This window comes from Antennarius striatus, chromosome 20 (assembly GCF_040054535.1).
Source record: "Antennarius striatus isolate MH-2024 chromosome 20, ASM4005453v1, whole genome shotgun sequence".
NCBI lineage: Eukaryota > Metazoa > Chordata > Actinopteri > Lophiiformes > Antennariidae > Antennarius > Antennarius striatus.
This window is the reverse complement of record NC_090795.1, coordinates 9,982,287-10,003,674: the sequence shown is the minus strand read 5'-3', so window position 1 is coordinate 10,003,674 and position 21,388 is coordinate 9,982,287. Positions and strand designations below refer to the sequence as shown.

The window sequence follows — 21,388 nt, the reverse complement described above, 5'->3', positions numbered from 1 at the left end:
CCATGGCCTAACTCAATTAATAGACTTTAATTCACTGTTTCTTCTTTATCTCTTCTCTCTCTTGAGGATTGGGACTTCTGTTCGAGTTGTCGAGTTAAAAATAAAGGTTCCGATTGTAACTCTGTCTGAATGTTAAGACAATGATCCGCCCCTGCGGCATTACGGCTGATCATGTATGCATCCCTAATCTCAAACATCTACTTAATCTTTCTTTCTAGGACTTGCTGTACATTGCTTTAATGCAGTGCATAAAATATTGACAAAAGCTTTCCTATGTTTTAGTCTTTAAATGCATTGCTATAGGATTCATTACCCAAGATGTCCTTGACGTGACAGACGACCCCCTACGAATGTCAAAACCAATCCTCATCGAGGATTACAACCTCCATCTCAAGGTGTATTTTTCTTTTAATGCACCAAGGAGCTTTTTCAATACTTTTATATGAGCTCTAAACCATATGATACATTAAAATTGACCTCATATTATCACCAAGAACATGCAGTCTTCAGACCTGTGGATGTTCTATGAGGAAAAAAAGATCACATCGGTCAGTTATTTAATAATTTATGACTAACCCAGTACAGTATTCTTCAAGGTATTCACGCTTATCCTCTCCGCTCAGCAGAAACATTAACCTCATCTGAGTGCAAATGTGTGTACTTCTGACACACACAAGTCTGTAGATTTTAGAACAGCTCCCTGCAATTGGCTTTCTATCATGCCTGCAGTTCCGATTGATCGTCTTGGCAATCAGCAATTAAGCCCTAGTGATCAGAGCAAGAGAGGAGACGTGGGAGGAGGGAAGGAGAGGCAGGAGGGAGCACACCTCCCTTACCCACTCCTCTCTTGTCAGCCAAGGAAAGGCTTCAATCAGCTGGGGTGCGTTTGGCCGGGGGCTGGGCTCACTGGTGGAGGTTAACTCCAGCATAAATAAGCATCTTTGGACTCATTACAGGGATTAGAGAGTAATTCGCCTGCGAGGAAGGAGACGACTGCCAGGGTTTTGGTACAGTTTACTACAGTCTTATAGGGGCGAGGGCCCTTGAGATTACAGAGGGAGGGAGATGGAAAGGCAGTGAAAGAGAGAAGGGCCAAGGGAAAAGAGAGGCTGGTTGTCAAGAGTGTGTGTATGTGTGTGTACGCGAGAGTCAATCCAAGCCCCCGGCTGGCCCCTTGATCTTGAGCATGTTGGGGTGCTGTGAAAATGGATAATGGGAGTTAGAACGACCAAGCCGTTCAAGAGAGAAGTGTGCAGATTGTTATAACTTACCCTCATCTCTTTCTCCTCCATTTAACTAAATAAACACCCAAGAGGTAGCACTTTATCAATTTTAATTATGTTGAAATACAATTTACGCACAAAATACACAACAAATGCTAATTTGGTCATGATGAGAGGCATCAGAAATTCCTCCCATTATTTATTCAGCTGAATTTCTGCATTTTTCATCAGAACAAATATTCCCATTCCAGCACACATGTGCATGCGCACGCGCACACATGGCAATTTGGAGAATAAATCAACATGTTTGCTCATCAAATATATGCTTGGTGTGGTTCTCTGTAGTCTGTCCAGTTCACCAAAGACAAATAGTTCTGTCTAAAGTCCAGCAGAGAAATGAAGGGGCAGAGGATTGTCAATATATTCAGACATACATTAAACATGCAGGTCGATGAGTGTTCAGAGAGGACATAGACATCATGAAGACTGTCATAAACTCCTGCATGACTTCCATGTGAGTCTTCCAAAAAAGGAGGCAAGGACTTAAATCCTTTTACTCACAATTTCTTTTAATATTTATTTCAAAAGTCATCTCAACATGGTAATAAAATTAAGCTATATTTGCATTCCTTGTCCCTGTAATTAAAAATAAGGTCAAATCACAACATGTCAATTATCTCCACATCCATCCGAACCGGTTCAGGCGGTCCCGCCTCTGCACCGCAGTTGGGACAGGTGAGGGTAGCATCGGCAATACTGTGGCTTTTGATGCAGTAGTAGCAAAAAACATGTCTGCAGCCAACTGTGTGAGGTAGGGTCGGCCACTCCCCACACAGTCCACATTCTGTGACCAGCCGTCGTTCTTCTGCCGCTGTCTTCTGATCACTATTTTCTCCGCCAAAAATAAGCAAAGACACATTATCCTTCAGTTTCCTCATATTGATCAATGGTAACAGGAAGATGAGGAATTCAGAGAAGCCGTGCCAAAGCAGCTCCCGGTTCATGTACTGGTAGGTTACGTCTCTGACTACGTTTGGCTTACTGAAAACCGCCCGAGCACCCACAATCCTTTCTGCCAGGACAGGATAGCGTCCTTTTCTTAAGAACACAAGGAAGTTGATGAGACTTGCGAGCTGTGCGACACCAGAAACAAGGGTCAAGCATTTGCGGAGACCCTTTTGGAGATCACTGCCATCTCTTTCACACAAGTGTCCTCCTGCGCTCAAACCTAACAGCAGCCGCAGGCTGTACAAACGTTCCTGCAACCAGTGTGCACCTGTGGTGAGCAACGCCAAACCTACTGTCTGCCTGCGGGATAGAGGTGTGTAATGGTGCGATGAAGAATGGATGTTGTGGTAACGCAGGCTCAGTAAAGACTGGCCCACAGTGGTGCTGCTGGAATACAGTGTGAACCGCCACAGGAGCAGCTGGAGTAAAGCCCTCAATTCAGGCTCCACTGGGGTGAGTAGGCCTGGGTGCCAGTTGTGGAAGCACTGGGAGAACTGGGTCCACAGCAGATGCTCGAGGGCTGAGTCTAGCTCAAGGGCATCCAGCTGGTTGATGCGCAACACCGGCGTCTGTGGGTCGACATTGGTTTGTGGGCCAGAAACTCCAGCTGTCTGTTTACTATCCTTTCCTTCTGAACCTGTTGAGAAAACAAAAAACAATATGTTGAGTATATTTTTCAGCATTTCCACATTTTGCACTTCATGAAAAGGCATTAGATGAAGTATGGGTCTCACTGTTATTCAGTTAAAGCTTCATTCCTATATCTAGTTTATGCTTTGTCAAATTAGCTTTCCGCTAAAGTGTACATTTAGTGAAACAGGTGATTAAGTAGCATTTGGCTGAATAAAAAATTGAAAAAGTGAAAAACTTGCAATACACGGGAACTAGGTTGAACAAAAAGACATTTTTCATAAAGTCTGCCATCAAATTGTGTTTGAGACTTAACAATTAAATTTTTTATAAAACATTTTATCAAAGTGTAGGCAACATCTAGTTTGATTTTAAAAGCACAAACACGAAATATATACACAACTGTTAACTTGGTTGTTTGGGGGAATGAGGCCCCAATGTGCGACCCATCCTGTTAGGGGGGTTATTTTTCTCTATACATAGGAACGGAAATCACTTTTCACATGTAAAACCCGTCCTTAATGCAACCTTTGAGCTGCGTGATGCGAAGGAGCAGGGGGTCTTAGACTGCTCTCTCCTGTATATAAGCACACACTCATACACACACACCGGAGATGAAGCCCAGGGGCTCTTGGTGCCTGCTCCCTCTGGAGATAGGGGTGTGTGTACAAATCACATCACTAGGGATTAAGCTGACGGCACAGTCTCTGGTACACCGTAAACATTTGCCAAATGTGGAACAATTTTACTCCCCCTAGAGTCGACTCCATATGGGATCTCACCATTGTGATGTCTGAGCTATTTTGCGCTGCATACGTTTTCAAACTGCTCACAGTTCCCCCGGTTTTATCTGCCCTTTCCTCAAATGAAAGGCTTAAGAAGTGGGAGACTAACTAACACAAGGAGAGACAGAGCAAGAAGCAAGAGGCCCATACTGAGAGAGAGACAGAGAGGCCTTTTCTGACAGTGGCTTTTGTGTCTCACTGAACAGGATTTGTCACGAGGCTTTAAAAGAGATTTCAGCTGGGTAAATATGGCAGTTTTGACAGAAAGAGAGAGAGATGATGGTCATTTTAGACATTACTTGAGGAGGTAAAAAATATATTCTAATATACGGTGGCAATTCTAGGGTTTATTGCGGTGTGCGGGACCATCTGTGTATTCATGACGTTTCAATAGAGCCAGGATACACTGTCCGACTAAGTTAGAATTAGCAAATGAATGAGAAAAGAGTGAATTCACGCTGAAATAAGCAGGTGTGACAAATTTACTGAGCTGCATTTGAAATGCTGGCATGTTTAGTGACTACAGCCTCGCCTGTGATGGAAGTAGCGTTTGGATTAAAAGAAATAGTCTGAGTGTGTATGGTAACCAATAAACAGGCTCCAATTGTTTAGCTTAATCTGAAAGTTTTTCCTTGATGGGAGAAAATGTGCAGATTGTGTTGCTGTGTGTGTGTCAAGTGGGTAGACTTTATCTATACAGAGCTCCATACAAAGTTAAATTAATCTCAGTCCACACACACACACACACACACACACACACAGCCAGGTGGTGGAAATCCCTGTCACAGCAGCAGCTCTCTCGGGAGAGTAAACCCGGCCGGGTCCAATATTCTTTTCAAAGCCTTTTATCGAGCAGTTTACAAGTTATGAATGAATATGTTTTATTTGGGGAAACACGGTATTGACAGCCACCTATCAATAGTAATGTGACTATTGTCAAGGGTCTGTCAATATTAATGTAATTATGATGTAGAGGGATCAGAGGGATGCCGGAGTCGGGGGCCAAGTAACATCTCCTGCCCACTGCCATATCAATAGCTGGGATTGCTATTGACAGCTTCCCTTCAGACTTGCAGCACTTGCCAAATATATAACAAGCAGACACTTCAGTCAATGCTGGGCTGCCTATAAAAATTAAGCATTTGAATTTACAGGGCTTTTACTGAGGACAGCTGGAAATCCATGTTCCTTATGTAATAGTCAAAAGTCACAGTCAATGCCAGCGTTTACAGAACACCAGCATGATATGAGTGTGTGTGAGTGTGTGTGTGTGTGTGTGTGTGTGTGTGTATAGCTACAGCGTTTGCTCAAAGTGTACAGAGATACAAGCAGACAGACGGGTTCTCATTGATGTATTTACTTGTACGTATAAACACCTGATGAGCTATATTGACTTTATGATTCTCTTGTTGGTCAGCCAACCAACTGACCCAGATAGAAGGCATTTATCAGGCCGACAAAATGGGAAGGCGGGTTAGAGAAGTTCCCCAGTCAAGAGAAATGCACCTGAACATTCTGAGTTCTCACTTTTCTTTTGTTTGAACTGTATAAAACACTTAAAAAAAACATCTTGCAAATTTTACAAAGATATTTTGATCTAGGTGAGATAAGATTTTTTTCCCCTTCCTTCCTTTGGCTCGAGCATCTCGTTGAGACAAAGACAGTCCACCAATTCAAGGCTGCCATAGCTTACGAACAACAACAACAACAATATTCAGTCTAACACAGAGCACACCGTGGCACAACTTCAAGGCGAAAGAGGCCAAGACCACTGTGAAGGAGGAGACAAGAGGCAACAAAAGCACACAGCGCATCCGACCGAGACCTTGTTGCCGCACTGCATCCTCTGAAAAACTAGACAACAAGTTTTAATGACAGCTAAGCTTTGGAAAAGATGGACTTGACAAAAATGGATGGATAAAAAAAAAGTCACATATGGAAAAAACAGACAGGTATGTCAGACAAAACGTCATGAAATCCCAAGCTGGGATATGTAAATCACTTTCTGATTCAATGAAGAAAAAAATCTGGGAGAAATGCTATTGAAGGAGGAGAGAAAAAAATGAGGGGAAATAGATAAGCACAAACCTCTGCCTAGGAACTGACCTTGAGACTGGCAACCACAATAAAGGAGGAGGGAACATTGCTAAAGCATACCTGTCTCAGCCATACCGAGGTGTGGGCATCCAGGGAATAGCCAATAGACAGAGCAAGGCTGCACTTTGTTCTTGACCTTGGTTTTGTCGTCTAGGGAAGGGATGAGTCGTGTCTAGGGCTGGGGACTACAGACTGAAGGATGCTGGGGAGGTGCAACATTTTCTGCAACGAACAAGTATTCTGAAGCTGCGCACATGGCTATCTCACCACACCAGTTGGAAACTGCGTGTCCAAAAGTCTTGATTTTAGCTCTTGGCATAGTGCAATGTTCAAATTCCTGAGCACTTAGCTATAGCTGTTAACATAATATATTTCCTGAAATAATGCATAAACCTTCACTTGGCTGCCTATGATGTTTGTAGCGAGAAATAGGCTATGCATTGGCAAAAGCATGCAGGATTACAACTTTACATTTTCTTCTCTCACTCATGTAAATTAATTTGTGTAAAAGCTCTGGTGAATAAAAGCTATTCCTCTAAGCACTCCCCCCTCTCTCCCTCGCTCCCTCACTTTATTGCCCTTCTTTCACCAGGAATGAGTATGGGCTTATTAGCCATGGCCTGCTAATGTCCTCAATATGAAAACGGATGAGAATGTCAGGTTTAGAACTTTTAAGAGAGTGATGTCATACAGCAGACCACAGGCATTACGAGGACCTAAGATTACCCAGGCGGTAACCAGACTAATTGTTATGAGTCTGTTTCATGAAAAATGAATGTGTGCAAATGCACAGAGGAGTCTTCAGGGTGTGTGTGTGTGTGTGTGTGTGTGTGTGTGTGTGTGTGTGTATGTGTGTGTGTGTGTGTGTGTGTGTCACACTAATGTTTTATCAAGGCTCTCCTCTGTGTCTAATCACCCAAGAGTCCTCCAAGCCATGGGGTGAGTACCAAGTTAATGCCTGAACACAAAGAGAAAAAAAATACACATACACAGAACAGCCTATCTGACACATAAAAAATGTGCCCTGCTTAATCTGAATTGCTCAAGAGGTAAATTATTTAAGAGAATTAATTGATTTCATGAGTACGAAGGTAGAGTATGCTAAGGCGGTATGAGTAATAAGTACAAGGGTTTGTAAAAAACAACTTACACAGTAATAAAACATTTAGAGGGTAGAAAAACACAATGGATGTGGAGGAAAATGCAAAGCAGATAATAAAAGGGAAAATTGAGGTTTGCGTCTATCTAAGGAGTCAATGAGAGATCAGTGAGGCCTCACCTCATGCAGAAAGAATGTGTTATGCGGGGGAATATTTTATCAGCACATTCTAGGCTTCTCTTTGCATGACAAACAGGCAAAATGAATGACACAATTTTATGCCTGTTTCACAATGGAAATTCAAAACTAAGGAGAAGCTGCCTTTTGTGTCCAAAATTTTTTTAATGAGAATGTGAAGGTCACTTTTAGATGAGTTTATACGAAAGTCAAACCCACAACACATTTACTACTGATAGGAATTGATCTTTGATTTGTATCAGTGAAAAATTTTAGAAAACTGGACATCTAATGACACACAATCATGTTACGGTTCATCTCAGCTTGTAAATGGATTACAAATACGAGGCAGAAAATATCTAAAAATCTGAAAATGATGTATACATTCAGCGTAACACACCGAGATTTCAGAGAATGTTAAGATTAACTATTATGACAATCTATGCAAAACTAGAATGCATAGCACAAGAGAAGTAAAATCAGAACTGATCGAATGTTGGATCACTTATAGAACCGTGATCTTCAACTGAAGCAATCCTCTCACATTGCTCAAGAAATGCAATGAAATAAATAACCAAACCAAATAACCAAACTATTAACTAATCCATGTAATCCATCTAGGGAGACATTCTTGCCAGCCAAGTGTACAGAAAACCCCTCCACCTTTATCGCTTGCCTAGGAAACTGTGTAAAATGACCTTCTGACTCCAGAGTGAGATCACAGCCCCACTGTATTTCAGTGACTCCCTTAAATATACTCATTACATTAAGTGTTCGCTCATGTGTTCAGCCACTCCAAATTCACCTCGCAATGACATCGCCTCTTTTAATTTTTTATCCCGTGCCCATCAGTCTTAAAAAACAACAAAACCCAAATCTGCTCCATTTTGATAATAAGGCGAGAGTATTATGTGATAATGACAGCAGGGATTAGATTTTGGCCGTATGTGTTAGAGCAGCGCACTCAAAGCCACCTTTAACGAGAGATATCGCCAAGACTGGGAAAGAGAAGAGTAGTTTATGATTTGGATGAGAGAAATGAAGTCAGTAGTTTCTTGAAAATCAATACGATTAACTTTGCCGTGTTTCACAATGTGGAAGCTTTTGATCTCTGGCACTGATTATTAAAGGAATAATGGAAGTATGTGTTGGAGCATAACATAATTTGAAGGGAATAAACTCAAATGGTCTGGGTACAATTCGGGGTTGCTTTTGCTAAATATGTCCGGAGATGACCCAAGCTAATTCATAATAGCTGTTCAACTGAAGCTACATGTATCCATAATACACGCTGATATATTCTGATCACAAACTGTTGATTTGTGAAGCAAACGTGCATAACAAGGTATTAAATACTATTTAAGCGTTAATACTGACTCTTAACAGCAACACGGAGGTGATGAGAAAACAAAGACGTCACATGTTGAATGTCGATAATGGCGCTGGCTTTAAATCGAACGACACAACGGCATATTTACCCATTCCTTTTCAGAGGAAAGGTGAATTCAACACACACCAGTCCTGGCTGTCACGACCATGCAGCGATACAGCGACAAAACAAAATACATTTCCGGGTTGCAAAAAAGAACCCCGCCTCCTTGAGGAAAGAAGCCTATGATTTTCCGGAATGTCACGTTTGTGACGCCGACCGTCAAAATAAGCCAATCAGATTCCACAGCGGCAACACAGCGGCAAGCCATAGGGAGAAACTTCACTGCGACTTGAAATGATTTATATCAAGTCCTCCGTTGTGGTAACGATGCATAGCGACCAAGTCGTTGGCGCCACGGTAATTATCAAAAACAAATAAAGAAACGATCATGTTTAACATGCATTAGAAATACATTACGTTGACTTATATTATGTTACCAAACATCAGCTTTCTTTGGTGTAAACTGTAAGAACATGAAATAATTTGATGTGTGTCGTGATTACCTGTGTTAGTGAATAATGAGTCAAAAGTCAACGACAGAACCAGGAGTGAGGTTGAAGCTGTCTGATCAGGGAAGTGTAACTGTGAACGGATCCACCCGAGGACGTGGGACTGAGACGAACAGCATCAAACTGCTTCTAAGTGAAGTCAAGGAACTTCATGAGCAGAGATTTAGATGTCTGGACCTGGACGCCTCCATGACTCAGGAGGAACTGCTTCAGGTGATTACACTTTTCTCTCCCGGATGTTAGTGCACATAAATATTATTTAATCAGAAATGAAATAGAATTATATTTCTGTTATAATATTAAAAAAAGATTCAACAGTAGTATGCTATATTCCTATTAAAGAAGTGATCTTTCACTTGAGGCGTTTCTTCTCACTCACTATTAGCCTTTTTTTTTTTTTTACTTAATCAGATATGAAATCAAACTGCACCCAATTTCCTGGGGACATTAGGTAACCATCCAGGATTCTGGACCCTTGATTGTATTCATGGGTCTAGACAACATCATAAATTAATAAAAAAGAAAATATTGAGGACCCATTCAGGGCTAAAGTCTGTACATGATTTTGCTACCAACATCTCATTATATCATCCATCTGATACTTATCAAAGAGCATCCTGTCCACTGTGACTGGGGCATCAGAGGATGACCTCCCTCCTGTCAGACAAATGACAGGAGGAAGCACGTGGGGGCTTTCATAAAGCCGCAGCACTTGTAACAGGTGGCAAATTGCATTATGTTTCCATCTGAGCGGCAGAGATCAGGAACACAGATCCACACTCATATTTAAAAAAGAGAGGTTTCTAATCATCGGGATTGTCATGTGACATCATTTAGCTACAGAATGTGGCCTGTGTGAGCTGGGCTGTGCATCAAAGCTAATGTAACAAGGTTTCAGAGATGGGTTTCGGTCAGTCGGGCCCAGTCGCGGGCCTCCTTAACAAGGTTATATGTTTAGAACCCAGGAGCTTCAAGTCCTAAAGGTTAATGTGGACAGTTAATCATAAAGCTTGTCCATCGAAAACACAATGCCCATTCATCCATGAATGCATTGTAGGTTTGTAATGTTTGCTAAAATGCTGAGGTACTTGGACCAACTCACTACTTGAAAAAATTATTAGAATTGAAAAACAGTGAGAACATATTGAACTAGTTGGCACATTGGGATGTCATGTTTTTCTCTGAACTATAAAATGTGAAATCTGAACACAAGGCAGCAACAGGGAATAGCTTATTTCCTGGCCAGGTTTTCTCCCTGACCAACTATTACTTACTCATAAAGTTTTCCTTTTTAATAATACAGTTCAGATGTAGTGGAAATCTTGGGTGTTTTAGGATTAACGTAAAAGTTGAAAGCTTCAAGTTTCTGACGTCCATGACTGCCAAGACTGGTATTACAGTTTTTAATCGAAGTGAATTAGGGTTGAAACTTCAAAAGTAATTCAATTCCCCTCATGACGGTGATGCTTCATAATGAAATTAAGGCAATAATCTTGATGTAAAGTTCAGTTGTTCTATAAAGTTCAAACGAGAACAAGCTAATGGTTAAAGAATGTCATTAAACTAATTCAGTTGAAGGCAATTTTTTCACCTCCTTTTGTATTTAAAATATTCTATTCATTCTTTTTGCAGTACCTAAGTCAAACAACAGTTTAAATATCTCGTTCAAGATTTATTTTGAGTTTTCCTCACAAATAATGCGAAATGTTACTTGATTTTAGCCGCAAGAGGACACAAGCCAGTGTCTTATTGTGCCGGTCCCAAGCATGGATAAATACAGAGGGTTGTGTCAGGAAGGGCATCCGGTGTAAAACTTTTGCCAAATCAAACATGCGAATCAAACATATGACTTCCATGACTACCTTTCCACCTGGTCTCCTGGACACACAGTGTGTCCACCTTCCTCCTCATCATTATGTCAACCAACTCTCTACCTTTTCATGCCTTAGTTCCAACATTCAACGTCCCTACTCTCAGTCCTATACTCTTGGCGTTCCACTTCTTTCTCTTCTTACTAATTACTAATTGATAATATACAATTCATGGATTTACAACTTAGCATTTACACATGAATATTTTTGCTTTTTGTATATTGTCAATTTGTTGATTGATAATATACAAAAAACAAAAATATTCATGTCTAAGTTGTAAATACATAAATTTTAAAATCCATGCTGCTTTATTTAAGAGAAATTGTAGTTTGGCACTAATTTGATGGTATAAAATAAAAAAAAAATTCTACCGTTGGGTCGTTGGGGTCACATTTGCAAGGCCAACTTCCAGTTGGATGGTGAAGCAACATATTTGATCGGGGTTTAGATGTGCGGACTTATAAATGGTTGCTGGGCTTTTTGACTTATGAGAGAATATGTTCCTGATCTTCATACTTTATTTGATATAAATGTGCTCAGAGTGACAAAAAATATTCTCATGCTGTTAATATTAAAAAGTTATTATTAAAAAAATCTTTTTAGAGACTGATGAAGCTTAGGTTTAAAATTCGTATTGCTACATATGGAGCATATTTTAGAGCATATTTTTAAGTTGAAGATCCCATTGTATGCTCACATGTAGAAATGTGGGTACAAATGAAACAACAAATACACTTACTTTTTAGACTTTCCTTTGAACAGGGTGCCTTTCTTAGATATTCTCCAGGACAATAAGAGGAGCTGAAATGACAAGAATGAAATGTCTACTCATGAATACCATCTACACAAATATCAAGCATACTTTTGAAAAGGAGAAAACAGTGAGGGTGGAAGAGAGAGAATAACAGTTCATGACTTTTGTTTCTTTTCTACAGTATCCCACTTCCTTTGTTTGCGTATGCCATGAGGCCATGGGCTCCTCTACTTTATAGAATGCAATCAGTGGGGATCACACTAAACATTGTTTACAGTTGAGCCCATGAAATCTTCATTGTTTAGGAGAAAAACATCAGTATATTGTATAAAGGCAATAGAAAATTGTGCTTGGAGGAGACCTGCTGTTCAACAAGCAGTGAAGTCTTCATGTTAAGCTGCGTGTATACCGTAGGTGGGGAACCGTGTGTAAAATGTTCCAATGGAAATGCTTTTTTGTTTGTTTTTCAACTCTGCATCAACCCAAGACAGGAACATAAAGACATTGTCATCACTTGATGCAGTCACCTTAAGGTAGTGTTTCACTTATGGCCAGGTCTCCATCAGCTTTAACTCCTCTGTGGATTTCACGCACAGAAAAGTAATTATGGCTTATTGTACATCAAAGTACTTATCTGCTATTATGGAGAAGATAGGAAGCATGGAGTTTGTATTCTCACTACAGAGGTCACAAAGGTCAATGCCATACAATCCTTTTCTCAACATTTTCAGCAGTACAGTATATTTTAACTGTTGTCAATTATACCTTCATTTTCTTCAAAGCAAGTTGAAAAAGCAGCATTTTCACAGTTTCTCTTCTCCTGGGCTCAGGTGCCTCTGTTAAATAGGATAAGCAGTACATATTCATACATCAACCATTATGGAACTTTTTTGTCTTTTAGATATTGTTCCTGCATTTCAGGTCCCAACAGTAATTTATAAGATGTGTTCTTCGATTCCTCATTTTGGACACGTGTATCATCCAGGCTGATCTTGTGGTTGAGATAGTTGATTCCCTTGTCAAGGATCGAGACGATTTCATTATTTAATGAACATTTGCTACTGTAAATGTTTAGTTGGAACTTTTTTATGTGTTATTATTACTTATAGGTACTGGAAAATCTTAAGGATCCTCAAGTCAGTTCTTACAGGGAGCAATCTGATGATGTTGACATGTATGTAAATGTTTTTTGCAAACTAGACCACACTCTGTAACGTGGCAGCTGCGTAGTGATAATAGTTGCTAACCTGAAGCAACTGAAAGCTGTTAGGCCACCAGCAATATAAACCTTGACTTTAAATTAGTAATACAGTGACTTTGACTCTTTAAGGAATAAAATATAGCCCACTGCATCTTCCACCAAGGATTACATGTCAGATCAATATCAGTTGGATTACCATAAAAATAGGGAATCTTGGATCAGCTCTGGAATTATCTAAACCTGCGTACATTGTCTTGAACCAAATGTGTAACCTAAGCTCCAACATATTGGGAAAAAACAGGTAAAGAAGTTAAGGTCTGTTCCTGGATGATCACTGCAGGTTATGCTACTTTATGTTCTCCATGATTGAGAATTTCACCCACTCGACTGATCACCTACACAGTGTTATGCAGAAGCTCTCCTCTTCCTCATCAGTTGAATATTAATGTAATTGTTTACTTTGCATGGGATGGACGATTGTGAGATGACAGCAGAGGGTGGGCTCTCCACAAACTATACATGTGTTCCTGATTGAGAAGAGTGGGGCGGTTCAAAAGCAATTGTGTACTTGTTTTTTAAAGGAAAGGGGAAATGTCACACTTATTGTTTATGCACTTACACATTTTGAATATTTAAGGAATTGAATACAGCCCACTGCATCTTCCACCTAGGATTACATTTCAGATTATGTGGAATTCAACAAGCAATATGCCCTAAATGGATTTACGCCAGTCTCTTTAAAACTTCCATTTTACATCATGTCAGATACAGTTAAGATGGCAAATTGGTCTTTTATGAATCAAAATAGCTAAAGCGCAATCAATGAAAAAAGATAATGAACTATAAAACACATCCTCCAAGTTCTTTTTCAAGACTCCTTTATGCGATTACGCAATTTTGTTTTTTTGTGACAAGAAAAGTTCTGTTTGGAAGTGAATGATACCAATTTCACAGTATGAAATAAAACACTTTTTATTGTAGAAAAATACAGTATTACTGCTAATGTTGTTTTGTTAAAACAGCAAATATACCACTTTTTGATCTTGCTGTTTTATTATTGCAGAGGAAAGTGATTTTCCTGCATTGTTATGTGAGTGACCTCACAGACCAGAACCAGTTGCTGCTTCAGACCATTGAGGATCAGCAGAACAAGGCAGACGGTGATGTTTCCAGTTGGGTGGCAAAGCGACACACGTCTGATCGGGGTTTGAAAGTAAGAATTTACAAATGTTTGCAGAGCATTTTTGCTAAACTAAGAAACTGCCACTAATTTTTGTATTAATCGTATCATCAAGATTATCTATTTGCAGAAAGAAATACTGTCACAAATGAACAGAAAGCTTGAAGAAGTTTAGATTTTTACACAGTATGCTCACAGTGACAAAAATATTCTTCATACCAATAATATTAAAAAGTAATCCTTTCAGAGTCTGATGAAGCTTACGTTGAAAATTTGTATTGTTGCATATAGAGTATGTTTTGGAGCATATTTTTAAGTTTAAGATCCCACTGTATCCTCAGGCATGTAGAAATGTGGGTCCAAACCAAACAACAAATACAGTTACATTTTGGTTTCTACTTTTAACACTGTGCCTTTCGTAGATATTTTCTAGCATACTAAGAGGAGCTGAAATGATGAGAATGAAATGACGACTCATGAATACCATCCACACAAACATCAAGCACATTTTTGAAAAGGAGAATACAGTGAGGGTGGAAGAGACAGAATTACAGTATAGTTTTTAATTTCTTTTCTACAGAACCACTCTATCTCAGTTCCTTTGTTTGCGTATGCTATGAGGCCTAGACTACTCTACTTTATAGAATGCAATCAGTGGGGATCACACTAAACATTGCTTACAGTTGAGCCCATGAAATCTTCATTGTTTAGCAGAAAAACATCAGTATGTTGTAGAAAGGCAATAGAAAATTGTGCTTGGAGGAGACCTGTTGTTCAACAAGCAGTGAAATCTTCAGGTCAAGCTGCGTGTATACCGTAGGTGGGGAACCGTGTGTAAAATGTTCCAATGGAAATGCTTTTTTGTTTGTTTTTCAACTCTGCCTTAACCCAAAGCAGGAATGTAAAGACATTGTCATCACTTGATGCAGTCACCTTAAGGTAGTGTTTCACTTACAACCAGGTCTCCATCAGCTTTAACTCCTCTGTGGATTTCACGCACAGAAAAGTAATTATGGCTTATTGTACATCAAAGTACTTATCTGCTATTATGGAGAAGATCAGAGGCATGGAGTTTGTATTCTCACTACAGAGGTCACAAAGGCCAATGCCATACATTCCTTTTGTCAACATTTTCAGCAGTATATTTTAACTGTTGTCAATTATACCTTCATTTTCTTTAACAGTTTTGCTTTAACAAGTTGAAAAAGCAGCATTTTCACAGTTTCTCTTCTCCTGGGCTCAGGGGCCTCTGTTAAATAGGATAAGTAATACATATTCAGACGTTAACCACTATGGTACTTTTATGTATTTAAGATATTCTACCTGCATTTCAAGATCCCAACAGGAATTTATTAGATGTGTTCTTCGATTCCTCATTTTGGACACATGTATCATCCAGGCTGGTCTTGTGGAGTTTGTTGATTCCCCTTGTCAAGGACTTCAGTTTGAATCCTGTAGATGACATCTTTATTTAATGAACATTTGCACCTGTTAATGTTTAGTTGAACCCTTTTTTGGTGCTATTACTTCTTATAGGTATTGGAAAATTCCACATTAAATCTAATGACATATGGATCAACTCTGACATTATCTAGATCTGCATATACATTTTCATTCACCAGTTGTTCTGGTGAGTTACAGAGCTCTTTGTGACAACAGTTATGAAAGACGTCAGCCATTGTTATTTATTGTCAGTCTTATGTGTATCAAAATTACAGCAAAATGGCAATAGATGAAGATAGAAAATGGTAAAACATTTAAAGGAAAATCTCCCATTCCTTCAAGAATCCGTAACTTCATGCAGTGACATCATTTTTTTGTTGTTGTTTTGTTTGAGACAACAAAAGCTCCTCTAGAAGTGGAGTAGATGCATCGTAAAGGAGCATAATAGTTTGTTACTGTGCTATTGACCCATCTTCCCAGCTTTTTGAATCTCCATTTTCACTTGTCTTAAATGATGCTCTCACTGTCTCTTACTTTGTATGTTTTCTGGGTCTAGATTGGTAAACAAATACAAACAAATGGACTGCTTCACTCAACAGTCTATTAGGATAGTCAGGGGACAACAGTGTGTTTCTACTCTGATGTCCATAATGTGAAATCCAATCAAATGAAGAGCATTTAGGGGTACTTATGGACTGTTCCACCATGTAAACGATGCAACGAGCTCTGTAATAGGAGCTCGGCAAACGTCTGATTGAATCGTAGTGTATGGTCTTGTTGATGCACAGTAGGGTTGAACTGTAATGGACACTAAACAGAGTTTGTTTTGTGGTCATAATATTATGAAATACAAGGCTTGTATTCTCTGTGCTAGACTGCTGTGATTAGCCTGTTGTCGATTTATCATCCATAAGCAGACGGATATAGCATCATCTTGTTGCTCTCATACAAATAAAAATTAAATATCATTTTGAGATATGAGTATCTAATTACGCTCTTGGTTCAAGTAATCTGGAGCAACAAGCTGTAAAAGTACAATATTCAATTCCAACCTCTCAAGCAGCGTGGTCTTTATTGAAAAGGATTGTTAGAGATTTACAATGAAGTTGGCCAGATGGTCAACAACCTTGAGATTCAGTGAGTTTGAGTATGAACTAACACTCGGCTTTAATTTCAGCACAGTTAGTAAAATTTTAATGTGTTCCTTTATGCCATCGTATTTTTGCTACAGCAATAGATTGGGTGAAGACTGTACGAAAGTTGTTCTTTTTTTTGTTTTGATTTTTTTTGTCCAAGCATAGGGTTTATCACATGTCTTTCTCGGACTTCCCAAAAACTGCTAGATTAATTTGATACATATAATATATGTTTTATCTTATGATTTTTATATTTGCCATAATGTGAGATTTTGTCAGATCAGAAGAACACAGATCCAAATGTTTTAACCCCATAATTAGATAATTTGTTAATAAGACATTCCCTCCATTCGGCTGTCATCTTTTGTCTCGTAACTAAGGCTGAGGGGAGTGTAAATATACAAAAACATGGATTTTAAAGAGTACCTCATATTTTCTTCATTGTTTAGTCATTTAGCTGGAATAGTTTAATTTTGTTCTATGATTTTAATCAACAGAAGACAGCACTGGGGCAATGTCTTTGTGGTCTGTTCTCTCAGAAGAAGGATTTGAAGTCAGACTTAACATAATTCATCCAGCATACTGGACACATGCACATTGCGTGTGATTGTGAGTCTTAAACTTTATGTGCTCATCTTCTGGTTTCTTTATTCTAGTATAGGGTTGTGTTTGGTCCCTTGATATGTCTGTGTGCACACAAACTGTTTGTCTGCAAGGGTTTTTTTTAATTCCCAGAATTTAGCCTTTTTTTCAGGGTAGTATGGGGCCCTGTGAAGGCCTGACGGAGATCACTGTAGATCAGAACAGATCAGTAGGGATCATGTGGGATCACTGCCCCTCCCTTTGATCCACTCATCCTGTCATCTGACTATTCCCACAATAATTCTCAAATATTACCATGACAGACATAGCTATAACACAGGAGATGTGTTGTATTATCATATGTTGTGTCTTAAATCAGAATTATCTCTCTTATAATGATTGTTAATGATCCTGGATTATAAAAGAGAAGGTTAACAAAGAACCTTAATTTATATTGTCCCATTGCTATCGGAGAAGAAACAAGTAGGTCGTTACACTGTTGACAGTAAATTGTCTGCCTGACGCTGGAATATTTCCAGCTGTGATGAGAATCTCCAATTTGTTTATGTGCATCTCACAAAGTGACTATTTATGACATTCTCTGCAAACAATAGAACAGGAACCATTACAATCTGAAGGAAGCAAATGAGAAAAGTGGTCTTACAACTTAATCCATGATAATGAGACCTTGCTTTTCTTGTCATGTGCAGCACGCTCCAGAGTAGCACTCCCGAAACCCATTGTTCATCTCTGATTGTAGTTAAACACAACACATTAAAGAAGAATGCTGGAAGTTATTGTGTAGCTGTTGCCGTAAAAAGTCTCAATCTCCAAAGGAGGAGCTTTTATTAAATTAAAAAAGCAGGAACCTATGGTCAGCTTAAGTCAATGAGAGATGGTGGAATTCTGTTCAGGTCTGCATTAAAAACAGCTTCTGAACTGTGTGACCTTTATCCCCATCATCTCCCTCACTTTCTCAGACACTCCTGCTTGTGTAGCACCAGCAGCTCGAAGGGAGGAGAGAGTGGGAGAGACAGTCGGGGAGGTCAGGAGGTTGCAGTGGTTGACTATGCTAATGTTGTTGTTAATGACTTTGCTGTGAGTGATAATTGATTGTCTTCATTACCATATTAACTTCCGTGCCCCATTCTTCCAAGATCTCTGCACCATCGCCCCCACCAACCCCCAGTTTTCCCTCCATGTGGTAATGGATGCACCCCTTTGATCTTTCAAATAATTAACTGATTAGCTTAAGTAAAATCAATAGATGTGCCAATACTGGTTTAAACATTTCAGGGATTCCATCTCTACTTGCAGGGAAAGAAATTATCAGAATGAGGGGGTAAAAGAGATTAGCTAGTGGGAGGCAAGAGGAGGGTACACGACTGGAAAGGTGCAAAAAGGAGCAATAAGAAGAAGGAAAGATATACAGATGGAAAAGATGAATGATGAGGAAGCAAGTATGTGAGAAGACAGAAAAAAATGGTGAAATCGAGAAAGTGGAAGCCAAAGGGATGATGGGACTGGAAACTTTAAGATGGCAAAATGAAAGTGAAATGTAAAATGAGCAGACAAGGGTGATGACAAGAAAGCCTGAGAGATAGAGGCAGAAAATATCAGAAGAAAGGAGGAAACCAATGAGAAGGGATACTAAAGCGGAGAGGGTGAGGGCGAAAGAGGTTCCTAATGCAGATTTATGAGTGCTTGACGGTCGTTAGCTGGGATAAATGGCTTGTAGGAGTGGCTGCAGCATTACTCCCTGTACAGGATACTAAGTGCATTGTAAGGTCAGCCATGAGGCCAAACTTACATATGTAGTGCTCTGCCCTTGTAAACCCTTGTTAATATATCAGCCACAGACTGCAACTGTCCATCGGGTACACCATAATGATTGTAGTTCCCCAACCTGTATGATAATTCTTTTATTGCCATTTTATTTATTCATTTATTCAGCGAATAAGTTTGGATGGAGTTTTTATTGAAGGACATAGCATCGCAACATACTCCACATTCTCAAACATTCTCGATTTTATATCACTGGGAAAGTCAAATATGGATAAGGAATTTGGAAATGTCATCTCATGTTTAGTGTCTCCTGATAACCATCTTTAATGCTTCTTAAACATTTAATCAGTGAATGTTGCAAGTAAGAAAAAAAGTTAAGTTGCAGGTTTGCCTCAGTCTATGGTAATGAACCTGCCGTCACCAGCAGCAGAGCAACATAAAACAACTGTAGTGCATCCTTTCCTGGGTGTAAAATTCTTCTTGCTGGTTCATACAGTTTGTTTACGATCATTCTGTGATGAATTGTTGCAGTAGGAAATGATTTTAAATATGCTTCTGCATGATGACTTTGTGACCACCTGAGTCTCTTTACAATACAGGCTTGCACAGACATAACAAAAATATTGTCACGAAACAGACGAAATATGGAATGAAAAGTAGAGGCTTGCATGGTTTTACACCTCATACTTTTATATAGGTTTATTGATTGGATTTTGATGCCATACAGGATCTTTACAGCACAGAAAAAATAACCTTCCTTTAGAAGAAGATGTGTCTGTTCTGTTGGCTGTCATATTTGCCTTGTTTTAAGTTTTCATCAAACTCACTTAGACAAAATGGAATTGAAGCGCACATTTTTCAAGTACATAGATAGATAGATAGATAGATAGATAGATAGATAGATAGATAGATAGATAGATAGATAGATAGATAGATAGATAGATAGATAGATAGATAGATAGATAGATAGATAGATAGATAGATAGATAGATAGATAGATAGATAGATAGATACTTTATTAATCCCGGAGGAAATTGCATATATCCACTGCTCAGGCATTACATAACAAATAATACTGGATAAACACCAGGAGAAAAGGAAACACTGACATCACAGGACATACCACAAGACATACATTACACTAACAGACAGGCACATGCAGCACTAACAGGACTTATATACTAAACTATAACTAAAATATAAACAGTATAAAATTTAAAAATATTACAGTATTAAAATATAAACAGTATAAAATAAAATCTAAACAGTATAAAATTAAATTAAAATATAAAACAGTATAAAAAATAAATAAATAATATATATATATATATATATATATACATACACATACATATATATATATATATATACATATATATATATACACATACATATATATATATATATACAACAGTATAAAATTAAATTTAAATTAAATTAAATTAAATCCATTTTCAACCCCGTGCTGACCTCGCCACCTCCCCCCCGCTCCTCCTGAGAGAGTCATTGTACCCCCTGATGGCACGGGGCACGAAGGAGGACCTCAGCCTCTCTGTGGAGGCGCTGTGTGACAGCAGTCTGCCGCTGAAGGTGCTTCTCTGCTGGGAGAAGGTGGTGTGTAGGGGGTGCCTGGTGTTGTTCATGATGGCCTTAATTTTAGACATGGTCCTGCTCTCCAGAAGCATATCCACAGAGTCCAGGCTCAGCCCGACCACTGAGCCCGCTCTGCGGATGAGTCTGTTCAGACGGTCCATATCTCTTTTCCTGGCCCCCCCACCCCAACACAGAATGGCGTATGACAGCACACTGGAGACTACGGACTGACAGAACATGAAAAGGAGCTTAGGACAGATGTTGAAGGAGGCCAGCCTCCTTAGGAAGTACATCCTGCTCTGCCCCTTCTTGTACACACAGTTGGAGTTGAGTGACCAGTCCAGTCTGCTGTCTAGCTGCAGTCCCAGGTACTTATAGTTTTCTACCACCTCCACCTCACTGCCTTTGATGATCACCGGCTGTGGAGAGGGAGGTGCCCGCCGGAAATCCACAACCATCTCCTTTGTCTTGGAGACGTTGAGCTGGAGCTGGTTCTGTTGGCACCACTCCACGAAGTCAGCCACCAATGCCCTGTACCCCCCCTCATCACCCTCCCGGATACATGCCACTATCGCGGTGTCATCGGAGTACTTCTGTATGTGGCATGTATCCGAGTTGTGCTTGAAGTCTGATGTGTAGAGGGTGAAGAGAATGGGGGACAGAACGGTCCCCTGTGGCGCCCCCGTGCTGCTGGTCACCATAGAAGACAAACAGTCCCCCATACGGACGTACTGGGGTCTGTCCGTTAGGTAGTCCGTAATCCAGCTCACGAGGTAGGGGTCCACAGCCATGGAGGTCAGTTTATCCTGCAGGAGCTGGGGCTGGATGGTGTTGAAGGCACTCGAAAAGTCGAAGAAGAGCACTCTGACGGCACAGCCCCCGG

The 21,388-nt window shown here is 39.7% G+C and overlaps 2 protein-coding genes across 3 annotated transcripts in view; one reads left to right on the top strand and one right to left on the bottom strand.

Annotated features, from left to right (window-relative positions):
• Positions 1 to 1,326: 1,326 nt before the first annotated feature.
• pex2 (peroxisomal biogenesis factor 2) lies at positions 1,327 to 8,593 on the bottom strand. Of its 2 annotated transcripts, XM_068304160.1 has the most exons (3): positions 8,397 to 8,451; positions 5,804 to 5,965; positions 1,327 to 2,868 (listed from the first exon to the last, which is right to left on the bottom strand). In XM_068304160.1, exons 2-3 carry the CDS (start codon positions 5,814 to 5,816, stop codon positions 1,883 to 1,885), a joined length of 999 nt encoding a protein of 332 aa, XP_068160261.1. In that variant the 5' UTR covers positions 5,817 to 5,965; positions 8,397 to 8,451; the 3' UTR covers positions 1,327 to 1,882. The 2 variants fall into 2 exon arrangements, with proteins under 2 accessions (XP_068160261.1, XP_068160262.1); XM_068304161.1 differs by lacking the exons at positions 5,804 to 5,965; positions 8,397 to 8,451 and adding an exon at positions 8,498 to 8,593.
• Positions 8,594 to 8,914: 321 nt separating this feature from the next.
• The window catches only part of LOC137587902 (early endosome antigen 1-like), a 93,406-nt gene continuing 80,932 nt past the window's right edge, over positions 8,915 to 21,388 (top strand). The window contains exons 1-2 of the mRNA XM_068304583.1: positions 8,915 to 9,173; positions 13,850 to 13,999. Of these exons, the coding sequence (XP_068160684.1) occupies positions 8,970 to 9,173; positions 13,850 to 13,999 (354 nt within the window). The 5' untranslated portion in view covers positions 8,915 to 8,969. The remainder of the gene's footprint in view (positions 9,174 to 13,849; positions 14,000 to 21,388) is intronic.